Here is a 14201-nt window from a genome sequence, read left to right as displayed (position 1 = left end):
TTACCAAAGTATTCTCTCTAGTTTTAGAAATTAAGAACTACATAATATCATCTACTTACGTATTATTCGAGTATATAACTTTTTTTTTTACAATGGGTTTACGCAAATCCAACGACATAGCAGTTTATGAACTCAGCATAGATGGTATTCACAAACAAAATATTTCATATAAATTCCTTAATCACCATCACTCACACCATACAAAGTAGACAGAGAATTACCACATTTATAAACAGATACACATATAGTGTGCGTGATATATATATATATATATATACACAACTTGGCCAGGGCTCAGATCCTTGGCTGACCAGTAGCTCTTATCAAAAATTAATTTCCCCTTGGGTCTTTGATCCCGAGGCTAAGCATATTCGATATTAAGTGATGCTAGTGGCTTATTTGAATAAATCAAAGTAAAGTGTTGGTGTTAAATTGTAATATATATATATATATATATATACATATATATATATATATATATACACACACACACACACATATATATATATATATATACATATATATATATATTATATATATATATATATAATATGCTCTCAGGCAATCAACAACACCAAACAAGTAGGTTGGCCAAGGTACCAGCCACCCATTGAGATACTATCACTATAGTTATTGTCATTTGACTGGCCAGATAGTATTACATTAGATCCTTATCTGGTTACAATTCATGTTTCCTTTGCCTACACATACACATTTTTCTCTTTCCTCATACATCTGACAAGACAAAGATAACCGGAAAATCCTTCTTCACTCAAGGGGTTAACTAATGCACTATAATTGTTCAGTCGCTACTTTCAACTTAGTAAGGTTATATCAGTCTCTAGCTATGGTAAGCAGCTCTTCTAGAAGGATACTCCAAAATCAAACCCTTGTTCTCTAGTCTTGGATAGTACCATAGCCTCTGTACCATGCTATTTTACTGTCTTGGGTTAGAGTTCTCTTGCTTGAGGGTAGACTAAGTCACGCTATTCTATGTTTCCTTAATTCCATTCCTCACTAGTCTATTTTCCCTGTTGGAGCCCTTGTGGTTATAGCATCCTGCTTTTCCAGCTAGGGTCGTAGCTTAGCAATAGTATTATTATCATTATTATTAAAAGCTAAGCTATAACACTAATTGGAAAAGCAATATTCTATAAGACCAATGGCTCCAACAGGGAAAAATAGCTCAGTGAGGAAAGATAATAGGCAAATGCAAATAAAAAAAAAGTAATAATCAATCAAAATAAAATATACTAAGAACAGTAACATTAAATTAGAACTTTCATATATAAACTATAAAAACTTCAAAAAATACCAGTAATAATAATATCCCAAGTCTATTATCTGGAGACCACCAACTCTTGTACTAAACTGTTCCATGTTTAATAGTTTTTTTTTTTTTCTCATTTACAGTAAGTACGTTACTTTCTACACCAATTTTTTTTTCGATATGTCCTATAACGACCTACTAAAGTTGAAATACATTATTTTTTCGATACGTCCTGTGACGACCTACAAGTTGAAATACATTAATTTTTTTTTAAATACGGCCTGTAACGACCTACAAAAACTGAAATTCTCTCTCTCTCTCTCTCTCTCTCTCTCTCTCTCTCTCTCAGTGGTGTTATAATTCCTACTAATTATAAAAAGAATTACAATTGGGCCTTGCAAGATATACCTTAATATACAAATACATTTACTTATCAGTTACTTTACTTAATTTTAGCAAATTAAGTATCCAAAACTTGTAAGTATATTCGGTTACACCTCTTAAAATTTAAAGGTCACCCATGAATAGCAGAGGCAAGGGACAGTGACGATGTCCAAGCAGGCAAATACCCTAATGACCAACCATATATACATATGGTCAGTGCCCAAGCCTCCTCTCCAACAAAGCTAGGACCAGGGAGGGCCAGGCAATGGCTGCTGATGACTCAGCTGGTAGCCATATAGGCTCCCCCAAACCTTAGCTCACAAGGAAGGCGAGGTTGTAGCCACTAAAGGAACTAAGGATTTTCAGCAGGACTTGAACACCAGTCAGAGACGTTACCAAATAGGCCATCAGAAACATAAGTTTAATGGTCGCTCGTGAATGGCAGAGGCGAGGGACAGTAACAATGCACTGACCATATATATATATATATATATATATGTTACAGTCAATATCTAAATCAAGGCAATTTGTAAAGTGACTGAACTTTTCAGGCAATATGTGAATTGCCTGGTTCACCCAGTCAATTTACAAATCAGCTAAAAATAGCAGACAATTTATAAAGTGACTAAAATTCTAATCGATTTTCTTGACATATTGACTGAAATGAACCCCGGTATAGATATTCTGTCAGTTTACCTATTGAAACTTTGTGTAATTTGTTTTTGTGCGTGTATGAAAAACTAGTACTTACACACAAAGTATGGCGTGTTCTGAGGAAGCATTTTTTTTACCAGAAATAGATGTTGAAGTAAAACTCTGATTCTTTTAAAATGAATGCTGCTTAAAATTTAATATTAGAGTCAGATAGAGGAACTCAAAGTAGCATCATATGCAAAAAGATAAATTGAATCGGCAGTATTACATCCTCGGAAATTATGATGTTCTTTAGTGTGTTGACGTTGAAAAGACGAAATGATAAAAGTCAAGAACATGCTTATTTTGTGAAAATTGATGATAAGTTGGACATAAGAAAACGTATTCATATTACTATGGGACATGGTGGAAGAGATGAAATAGTCATTGCTTTATTAAGATAAACAAATGTTACTCGAGATACTGTAGGACTGTTCAAATCTTTGTGTTCAGTGTCAAAAGAAACGGAAAAGATTTACGACCAATTTTGTCAAATCAGGTGGATCTTGTTGACATGCAGTCTTGTATGAAAGGTAAATATAAGTGGATAATGTTGTATCAAGATCACCTAAAAAAGTCTTGCTTATTTTGTCCCTTAACTTCCAAAAGGGCCGCTGATGATGCATTCCAACAAATGGACATATTTTTAATGTTTGGGCCATCTCAAATTCTTGAAAGCAATAATGGCAGTAAATTTACAACATTTGACATTTCGGAACATAAACTTCTTTGGCCAGACTTGTTAATGTTTCATGGTAACCCAATGCATATTCAGTGTCTGGGATCAGTTGAAGGCCTTAATTGTGATAGAAAACAGCACACAAAGTTTCAATAGGTAAACTGACAGAATATCCATACCGGGGTTCATTTCAGTCAATATGCAAAGAAAATCTATTAGAATATTAGTCACTTTATAAATTGTCTGCTATTTTTAGCTGATTTGTAAATTGACTGGGTGAACCAGACAATTCACATATTGCCTGAAAAGTTCAGTCACTTTACAAATTGACTGGATTTAGATATTGACTGTAACATATATATATATATATATATACATATATATATATATATATGTATATATATATATACATATATATATATATATATATATGTATATATATATATATATATACACATATGATCACCACCCTCTCCATCCAAGCTAGGACCAGGGAGGGCCAAGCAATGACTGCCGATGACTCAGCTAGTAGACTTAAAAGCTCCCTTAATGTTACTCTTGTATAAAACAGTTTGTCATTCTTAAACCAGTTATTTCCGATTGTTTTCATTTCAAATTTGTCGTCAGCTGATCTCAAGTTGACGACTGTATTAAGAATATAATATTTATTTATAATATTACAAATACCTGGACTGATAACGGCTGCGGTGGCCGATGTGGTAACGTCCTTGACTGATGAACACCAGACTGGGGTTCGAGTCCCGCTCAAACTCGTTAGTATCTTTAGACGCTGCAACCTCACCATCTTTGTGAACTAAGGATGGGGGGTTTGGGGGAGCCTATAAGTCTACCTGCTGTTTCATCAGCATCCATTGCCTGGCCCTACTTGATCCTAGCTTGGGTGGAGAGGGGGCTTGGGCGCTGATCATATGTATATATAGTCAGTCTCTAGGGCATTGTCCTTCTAGATAGGGCAATGTCACTGTCCCTTGCCTCTGCCACTCATGAGTGGCATAAAACAATAATAATCTCAGGTACCATTGATTACAACGGCGGAGTAAACTTTAAACTTACGAGGTTAAAAAGGTTCTAGCAGAAGGACAGACTCTAGAAATACGCATTTTATATACAAAACAGAAGTGGCTTATTCACATTTGCTTCATCAAATACCACAACAATAGGAAAGTCGATCAACTGGAGTCCTTCTATAATGATGCTCTTAGTGTTTCTTATAAATACCGAAAGACTGACGATTTATGTCCTAAATTAGGCGGTTAGGAAAAATGCAGGTTTGAAGACATACATACATATACCAAAGGCACTTCCCCCAATTTTGGGGGGTAGCCGACAACAACAAGAAACAAAACAAAAAGGGGACCTCTACTCTCTACGTTCCTCCAGCCTAACCAGGGACCCAGCCGAGTTCAGCTGGTACTGCTAGGGTGCCACAGCCCAACCTCCCACATTTCCACCACAGATGAAGCTTCATACTGCTGAGTCCCCTACTGCTGCTACCTCCGCGGTCATCTAATGCACCGGAGGAAGCAGCAGGGCCTACCGGAACTGCGTCACAATCGCTCGCCATTCATTCCTATTTCTAGCACGCTCTCTTGCCTCTCTCACATCTATCCTCCTATCACCCAGAGCTTTCTTCACACCATCCATCCACCCAAACCTTGGCCTTCCTCTTGTACTTCTCCCATCAACTCTTGCATTCATCACCTTCTTTAGCAGACAGCCATTTTCCATTCTCTCCACATGGCCAAACCACCTCAACACATTCATATCCACTCTAGCCGCTAACTCATTTCTTACACCCGTTCTCACCCTCACCACTTCGTTCCTAACCCTATCTACTCGAGATACACCAGCCATACTCCTCAGACACTTCATCTCAAACACATTCAATTTCTGTCTCTCCATCACTTTCATTCCCCACAACTCCGATCCATACATCACAGTTGGTACAATCACTTTCTCATATAGAACTCTCTTTACATTCATGCCCAATCCTCTATTTTTTACTACTCCCTTAACTGCCCCCAACACTTTGCAACCTTCATTCACTCTCTGACGTACATCTGCTTCCACTCCACCATTTGCTGCAACAACAGACCCCAAGTACTTAAACTGCTCCACCTCCTCAAGTAACTCTCCATTCAACATGACATTCAACCTTGCACCACCTTCCCTTCTCGTACATCTCATAACCTTACTCTTACCCACATTAACTCTCAACTTCCTTCTCTCACACACCCTTCCAAATTCTGTCACTAGTCGGTCAAGCTTCTCTTCTGTGTCAGCTACCAGTACAGTATCATCCGCAAACAACAACTGATTTACCTCCCATTCCTGATCATTCTCGCCTACCAGTTTTAATCCTCGTCCAAGCACTCTGGCATTCACCTCTCTCACCACTCCATCAACATACAAGTTAAACAACCACGGCGACATCACACATCCCTGTCTCAGCCCCACTCTCACCGGAAACCAATCGCTCACCTCATTTCCTATTCTAACACATGCTTTACTACCTGTGTAGAAACTTTTCACTGCTTGCAACAACCTTCCACCAACTCCATATAACCTCATCACATTCCACATTGCTTCCCTATCAACTCTATCATATGCTTTCTCCAGATCCATAAACGCAACATACACCTCCTTACCTTTTGCTAAATATTTCTCGCATATCTGCCTAACTGTAAAAATCTGATTCATACAACCCCTACCTCTTCTAAAACCACCCTGTACTTCCAAGATTGCATTCTCTGTTTTATCCTTAATCCTATTAATCAGTATTCTACCATACACTTTTCCAACTACACTCAACAAACTAATACCTCTTGAATTACAACACTCATGCACATCTCCCTTACCCTTATATAGTGGTACAATACAAGCACAGACCCAATCTACTGGTACCATTGACAACACAAAACACACATTAAACAATCTCACCAACCATTCAAGTACAGTCACACCCCCTTCCTTCAACATCTCAGCTTTCACACCATCCATACCCGATGCTTTTCCTACTCTCGTTTCATCTAGTGCTCTCCTCACTTCCTCTATTTTAATCTCTCTCTCATTCTCATCTCCCATCACTGGCACCTCAACACCTGGAACCGCAATTATATCTGCCTCCCTATCATCCTCAACATTCAGCAAACTTTCAAAATATTCCGCCCACCTTTTCCTTGCCTCCTCTCCTTTTAACAACCTTCCATTTCCATCTTTCACTGTCTCTTCAATTCTTGCGCCGGCCTTCCTTACTCTCTTCACTTCTTTCCAAAACTTCTTCTTATTCTCTTCATATGACTGACCCAGTCCCTGACCCCACCTCAGGTCAGCTGCCCTCTTTGCCTCACATACCTTGCGCTTTACTTCCACCTTTTGCTCTCTATATTTTTCATACTTCTCTATACTATTACTCTGCAGCCATTCTTCAAAAGCCCTCTTTTTCTCTTCCACTTTTACCTTCACTCCTTCATTCCACCATTTACTGCCCTTCCTCATGCTGCCTCCAACAACCTTCTTGCCACATACATCACTTGCAATCCCAACAAAATTTTCTTTTGCTAACTTCCACTCCTCTAAATTACCAGTTTCTCTTACTCTCACCTCGTCATATGCCATTTTCAACCTTTCCTGATATTTACTTTTTACCCCCGGTTTTATTAGCTCTTCAACCCTCACTAGCTCCCTTTTACATCCACCTACTCTATTCCCCCACTCTTTTGCTACAACTAATTTTCCTTCCACCAAAAAATGATCAGACATACCGTTAGCCATACCCCTAAACACGTGCACGTCTTTCAATCTTCCAAACATTCTTTTCGTTATCAACACATAATCCATTAATGCCCTTTCTACTACTCTTCCATTTGCCACTCTTACCCATGTATACTTATTTTTATCTTTCTTTTTAAAAAAGCTAGCACTTATTACCATCTCTTGTTCAACACACATATCTACTAGTCTCTCACCACTCTCATTTTCACCTGGTACGCCATATTTCCCAATGACACCTTCTACCTCTCCAGCACCCACTCTAGCATTTAAGTCACCCATATAAATAAGAATATGTAATTCAGAGAAAGATCAGCAACAAGAATGATAAAATTGAGGCTCGTGTGCTCTGTACTTTTCTAACTATGATGAGCATATCATATATACATGCATGTATATATATATTTATATATATATATATATATATATATAGATATATATATATATATAATACTTCATCTGTGGTGGACAAAAGGGGAGGGTGGGTTGTGGGATCCTCGTCAGGCTGGGAGGAGCGTAGAGAAGAAAGGTCGCCCTTTGTTTCATTTGTTTGATGTCGGCTAACCCCCAAAATTGGGGGAAGTGCCTTGGTATATATATATATATATATATACAGTATATATATATATTTATATAAATATATTTATATAAATATATATATATATATATAAATATATTTATACATATATATATATATATATATATATAATATATATATATATATATATATATAAATATATAATGTATATAAATGAGCATAAAATACAAATAAGATATATATGTACCAGAAACACACACAACTACACACACACACACACACATATATATATATATATATATATACTCTAAATCATTCATATTCATTCAGGATTGTACTGGCTTAGCCTCCTTAATGAAAGTTAACTTAGCAAATAATAAACATTATTGCTGGTAAAAATATCTGGTTGTATACATTATCGGGAAAAAAAATATGAGTCACAGAGTAAGAACATCCAATGAGTTTATCATAGTATAGTAAGGTTAGTTTAGAAAAGTTCGGGCGAGGTCAAATTAGGTGGGAATAGGTAAGTTTAAGTTAGGAGGGATGTGGTTAGTTGAAGGAAGGCTAGGTTAAATGGGAATTAGTTAGTTCAAGGTAGGTTAGGTTAAGTTAGGCCGGATTTGGTTAGTTAGGTGGGATTTGGTAAGTTAGGTGGGATTTGGTTAGTTAGGTGGGATTTGGTTAGTTCAAGATAGGCTAGGTTAAGTTAGGAGGGATTTGGTTAGTTCAAGATAGGCTAGGTTAAGTTAGGTGGGAATTGATTAGTTAAAGGTAGGCTAGGTTAGTTACGTGGGATTTGGCTAGCGATCGAACATGGTTAAAGGTTAAGTTAGGTGAGAATTGGTTAGTTAAATTAGGTGAGAATTGGTTAGTTAGTTTAAGGTAGGCTAGGTTAATTACATGGAATTTGGTTAACTAAAGGTAGGCTAGGTTAAGTTATGTGGGATTTTGTTAGTTAAAGGTAGGCTAGGTTAATTACATGGAATTTGGGTAGCTAAAGGTAGGGTAGGTTAAGTTATGTGGGATTTGGTTAGTTAAAGGTAGGCTAGGTTAATTACGTGGAATTTGGTTAGCTAAAGGTAGGGTAGGTTAAGTTATGTGGGATTTGGTTAGTTAAAGGTAGGCTAGGTTAAGTTAGGTGGTACGCAATTCAAGGTAGGTTAGGTTAAGTTTTATGGGATTTGGTTAGTTCCGGGTAGGCTAGTTTAGGTTAAGTAAGTAAAGATTTATTTGATACACTTCTAGCTACATATCCTTTATAGCTTAAACTGCAATTGCCCTACTGTATCATAATTTTACCTTTTCTTTAACAAAAATATATTACTATTACCAGCCAAGTTAAAAAGGTAGGATGCTACTGGCCCTAGTGCTCCCAACAGGGAAAGTAGCCCAGCGAGGAAAGGAAATGTGTAAATAAATAAACTATATATAAGTACTAAATAAAGCTATAAAACACTTTTAGGGTAATGATTTGTGATGAATATTAAATATCTGAGATGATTTATTTTTCTAAAGTAGTAAAAAGAAAAACAAAGCATTAATCCAATTATCCTTAAATTCACAATGTCTTTAAAAATACTGAAAGATATGAGGGTAGTGGCAGATGAGTAAAGTATCTTATTCACTAAGCATTAACTTTATCATGAAATTGAAAACTTATTCCTACAAATGAGTTGTGGACAGCAAACACTTGGTCCTTTTCCCTGTATCCACAACCTGCTCTCATTTTTACCAAATAGAAATTAAGAGTTCCAGACTCTTGAAACGTTCCAGATTATTTTTATTTACAGTTATTCTCGGGAACATCACCATCAAACTACATCTCCGCTCTCATTATGATCTAGAAACATTGGCAGCTCTATGTATACTGTATACAATCACCTGTATTTTCACTGATGTTTTCTTGTAGTTACTCTTTATATAAAGCAACTGAATCTCATAGAAAAGCTCAGTTAGTTGCCAGTGCATTACCTTCTAAGACACAAACATCTGGAAAGTCTAATACAGGCCCTTATGCAAACCTTCGCCAGTACCACTTCAGTATGAGATCCTTTTGTAGACGAGGCCTCTATTCCAAGGCTCTATTGTGAAAGACTTACAGTGAAGAGCATCAGACTTCATGCAATGTTATGAGAAAAAAGGTAACGCTCCTGTTGGCTTGGATAGCAACAAAAAATAACCTATTACAGTCTTGAATAGTTACAAAAAGCAATATTATTGCAGGCTTGAAGATCAACAACAAAGTACAGTAACGCTATTGCTGACTTGAAGAGCAACAACGAAGTAATGCTATTACTAGCTTGAAGAGCAACAACAAAGCAACAGTATTGGTGGCTTGAAGAGCAACAACGTTGTAACGCTATTGCTGGCTTGAAGAGCAACAACGAAGTAACGCTATTGCTGGCTAGAAGAGCAACAACGAGGTAATGCTATTACTAGCTTGAAGAGCAACAACAAAGCAACAGTATTGCTGGCTTGAAGAGCAACAACGACGTAATGCTGTTGCAGGCTTGAAGAGCAACAACAAAGTAATGCTATTAATAGCTTGAAGAGCAACAACAAAGTAATGCCATTACTGTCTTGAAGACCATCAACGATGTAACGCTATTGCTGACTTGAGGAGCAACAACGAAGTAGATGCTGTTCTATCTGACAAACTGAAAAATAATTAGTTCTGGAGGGCTTAAGCCTAGCTGCTCTAATGAGAAAATTTGAAGGAATTTCTGCAATGTTGATCACCAACTAAGAATCTACTGCTACTCCAAACTGCAGTATCTTGTATTGCCTTGCTCACAAGCAACAACAATGTAATTGCTGTTCTCTGGAGACAAAGCATGATAACCACCATTTACAAAAAATGCTCAACTTTGTTGAATCACAATCCGAAAAGAATGCTTGCACTTTTCTCCTTTTATTATGATCAGTTCAACTTCTTAAGAATTCTCCACCAGACCAGGAGCAAAACAGAAGCAGAAAGACACCACGTGAAGGCTTCCGGAAGTATCAGACTCAGTACTGGTGCTTGCTTGCTTTTCTTTACCACCTACAGAGGAAAAAGACAAAGGTTGTCAATAATATTCCCACTTCTTGTACAAGATTAGACCATAGCCATATCATGACATATTCCATTTACTTTGAGGCACTGACATTTAGTTACTCCATTGTTGATGGAATTGAATCAATAGTGCAGTATAACAGCATTGAGGAATGTAAGAGGTCAAGCAACAAATTCTCAAGTGTAAAAAAATCCCTTTTTTAAATATGATGTTTTCTACAGATGATAACATACCTTACCATGGTCTAACTGAAAGTGGTCTGCTATTTTCCGTAGGTCTTTTCCAACCATGTAGTAGATATTTTGGTTTTCAGGAATTTCCTCCCTTGGGTGGTTCATGGATGTTGGTCTCTGCATACTGGCCCGTCTTTGATGATGCAGGTTACCAATTATAGGCCACATAGTTGTTAGAGCTTGTGTCTGGCCGGTAGGGCCAGGCAATCTACAGCAACAACGAAACATTCTGCTAGATGTATCCTGTAGTACCAAATGTGGACAACTTGGGTTAGGATGGAGATCTCGGAGGCAGTGAGAATTGGGATCACTTGAACCAAGGCTATCACTCCCAGTGATCTGTCTTCTAGAAGCACTGGTTGTCTGAACTCGATTTCTGCCCATCTGTTCCACTCCTTGGCGAGAACCCTCTCTCACCCAACGATGGATGTGGCAACGTCTGTGACACCACCTAGGGCTTGTCTCGAGTCCCGAGCTTTCATGATACACTCTAGATAAGGTGACAACTCCTTTGTTAGTACTGCCAACAGTGTTGTTACTATTGGGATGCATAAAGGGAGGGGATATCACCCTTTGGAAGGGAGGTGGAGGCAGTGTGTTGCTCAAAACGACATCAGGTAGTGGAGGGAATACTGGAAAGAGAAGATAATTGTCATTCACACGTGACCTAACACAAATACATTCACACATACATGCATACACTCACATCTGATTCTCAGCAAGAGTTTTGTTAGGATATTCAAACCCCATGTATTTTCCCCATTGTTTATGAAAACTATACAATTTAGATCAACAGAAGCCAAATGAATATTTACCCTGAGGACCTTAAAAGCTTCAGTTCAGAGTATAATCAAACCCATGACCCTTAGCTGATGAAGTATACTTCCCAATTGCAAAGACATGAGGATCAAATATTTGGCTAAATGCTATGTCACTGTCATACTAGCTTCCTGGACCACAGTTCTTATTCCCCGGCCGGCCAGAAGCTATTGTCTCTTAGTGATTCCCCCTTGGGTCTCTGATCACGAGGTATAAGAGAGAATCCAGATATTAAGGTTATCAAAATATATGGCTTATTTGAATATAGCGATTTACTTATATTTCTTTTGCTTCTTTCATGGGCCTTTTAGAAGAAACACAAATATACACACATACATATAAATAAATATATATATATATATATATATATATATATATATATATATATATATATATATATATATATATATATATATATATATATATATATATATATATATCATACATTTGTACATTGTTCAAATAATATAAACTGTTGATAATTAGATTGAATAACTTTGTGAAGCTAAAATAATGATATAAATAATCTCTATAATACACGATTCGTCAATTGCTGTCTTATCAAGAAAACTGAATACAAATATACACCTGGGAACTTGAATCAAAATAATTTCCCTTAATGAATAAGTATCATTTGAAACCTATTTATTATGTTTATTATGTTTATTTTTACGTACCAAGTCAATAAATTATTGTCAAGTTCGAAGCAGTTGTAACACTTTTTTAAATTATTAATTTAGGATTACAATTATCATTTTAATTTCAAATTAATTATAATCTTTACAGAACTCAGAATTGATAGACTTATGTGAATTAATTTATGACAATATTTCTGATATATTCTATATTTATACAAATTACGAGTACTATGATTTCAAAAATTGAAAGGTGATGAAAATTAATTACCTAAAATTATCTTTTTCAATAAAACGTCTAAAATACTTTAAAATCAAATCGTTATAACACCAAAGTTAATTTTCTAAAAATTTTCTTTTTTTTTCAACAAAACGTCTAAAATATTTTAGAACTAAATCGTTATGAAACAAAGTTAATTATGTAAAGCTAATTTGTCAATAAAACGTCTAAAATGCTTTAGAATTAAATAGTTATGAAACAAAGTTCATTATCTAAAAGTTATTTATTAATAAAACGTCTAAAATACTTTAGAATTAAATAGTTTTGAAACAAAGTTAATTAAGTAAAGCTAATTTGTAAATGAAACGTCTAAAATGCTTTAGAATTAAATAGTTATTGAAGTTAATTATGTAAAGCTAACATGTCAATAATACGTCTAAAACACTTCAGAATTAAAGTTAATTAAACAAAGTTAATTATTTTAAGTTTTTTTTTTTCAATAAAACGTATATAAAATGCTTTCGAATCAAATAGTTATTAAACAAAGTTAATTATGCTTAGTTATTTTCTCGACAAAATGTCTAAAATACCTATAATTGAATAGTTATTACAAAGTTAATTATGTAAAGCTATTTTGTCAATAAAATGTCTAAAATACTTCAGAATTAAGTCGTTATTACAAAGTTATCTAAAAAAAAATGTATTCAATAAATCGTCTAAAATACTTTCGAATTAAATCGTTATTACAAAAAGTTAATTATCTGAAACTTATTTTTTTAGTTAAATTCCTAAAATACTTTAGAATTAAATTGTTATCACAAAGCTAATTATCCAAGTTACTTATTCACTAAAACGTCTAAAGTATTTAGAATTAAATCGTTATCACAAAGTTAATTATCAAAAAGTTATTTTTACAATAAAACGTTTAAAATACTTTAGAATTAAATCGTTATTACTAAAAGTTATTTTGATAAAACGTCTAAAATACCTTAGAACTGAATTTATCAAAAGAGTTAATTATGTAAACTTATTTTTTTTAAATAAAACGTTTAAAATACTTTATAATTAAATCATTATTATACAAAGTTAATTACCTAAAAGTTATTTTTACAATAAAACGTTTAAAATACTTTAGAATTAAACTATCTTTTTATTTTGCGTTATCTAAAAAGAATAATTATCCGAAACATTTCTTATAAATCACAAATATCAACACCTTGACAATGAATAATTCTCACCAAAGACACCTCGAAGATGCTGTAAACACATCACTCCATTTTCCTGACTACACATCCCATCACTATTGTTGCAATGTCCTTCACTATCAGCCGTGGCACTGATATAACCCAGTGGCACTGCGCCAGCATTGGCGATAAAACTCATCATAATTGAAGGAATATCTCGGCGGGCAAGTATCCTGTCCGTGCATACACTAAACACATTAAACTTTAAATCGAAGTCGGAGTCAATGATCGAACATGTCCAGCATCCAGGGAGGTAATAGAGAGTGCGTCTTCCCTCGACGGTGGTGTGTTTACAACTGAGCCGCTGAGAGAGTGAGAGTTGACTACGAGTCTACGACTGTCTAGCGAATCAATCACAAACACCCCCCCCCCCCCTTATGACCAGGGAAGGGGGTGGGTCACGAGGGAAATAAACTATTCTGCGCGCGCAACTATAAACTCGACATGGATTTCTTTATCATGACCAAACCTTTCGTGCTTTAATAAACCAAATTTCATTTAGCACATTTATATAATACTTTACAAGATTTGATAAAACGCAGAACACTTTCTTCTTTTATGGGTATGTTTTTAAAATATTTTATTTAAATTTTTCATTACTTCTTATATTGTTTATCTATTTCCTTATTTCCTTT

The 14201-nt window shown here is 35.4% G+C and overlaps 2 protein-coding genes across 2 annotated transcripts in view; one reads left to right on the top strand and one right to left on the bottom strand.

Moving 5' to 3' along the window:
• Positions 1-14201, top strand: part of LOC137624743 (uncharacterized) — a 412156-nt gene that overhangs the window by 227655 nt on the left and 170300 nt on the right. The gene's annotated exons all lie outside the window — the stretch shown is intronic.
• LOC137616457 (uncharacterized) lies at positions 9664-13834 on the bottom strand. Its single transcript, XM_068346244.1, has 3 exons — positions 13561-13834; positions 10649-11280; positions 9664-10402 (listed from the first exon to the last, which is right to left on the bottom strand). Exons 1-3 carry the CDS (start codon positions 13706-13708, stop codon positions 10280-10282), a joined length of 903 nt encoding a protein of 300 aa, XP_068202345.1. The 5' UTR covers positions 13709-13834; the 3' UTR covers positions 9664-10279.

The sequence above is a fragment of the Palaemon carinicauda genome, chromosome 2, assembly GCF_036898095.1.
Source record: "Palaemon carinicauda isolate YSFRI2023 chromosome 2, ASM3689809v2, whole genome shotgun sequence".
Lineage (NCBI taxonomy): Eukaryota > Metazoa > Arthropoda > Malacostraca > Decapoda > Palaemonidae > Palaemon > Palaemon carinicauda.
This window is presented reverse-complemented; position numbering and strand designations above follow the sequence as displayed.

Bases quoted from the DNA above. Each gene is read 5' to 3' on its own strand.
- LOC137616457 (XM_068346244.1), bottom strand. From the start codon at position 13,708: ATGATGAGTTTTATCGCCAATGCTGGCGCAGTGCCACTGGGTTATATC. The intron at 11,281-13,560 runs GTGAGAATTATT...TTCTCTTTCCAG, and splicing joins GCATCTTCGAGGTGTCTTTG to TATTCCCTCCACTACCTGAT. The intron at 10,403-10,648 runs GTATGTTATCAT...TTTCCTCTGTAG, and splicing joins TTCAGTTAGACCATGGTAAG to GTGGTAAAGAAAAGCAAGCA.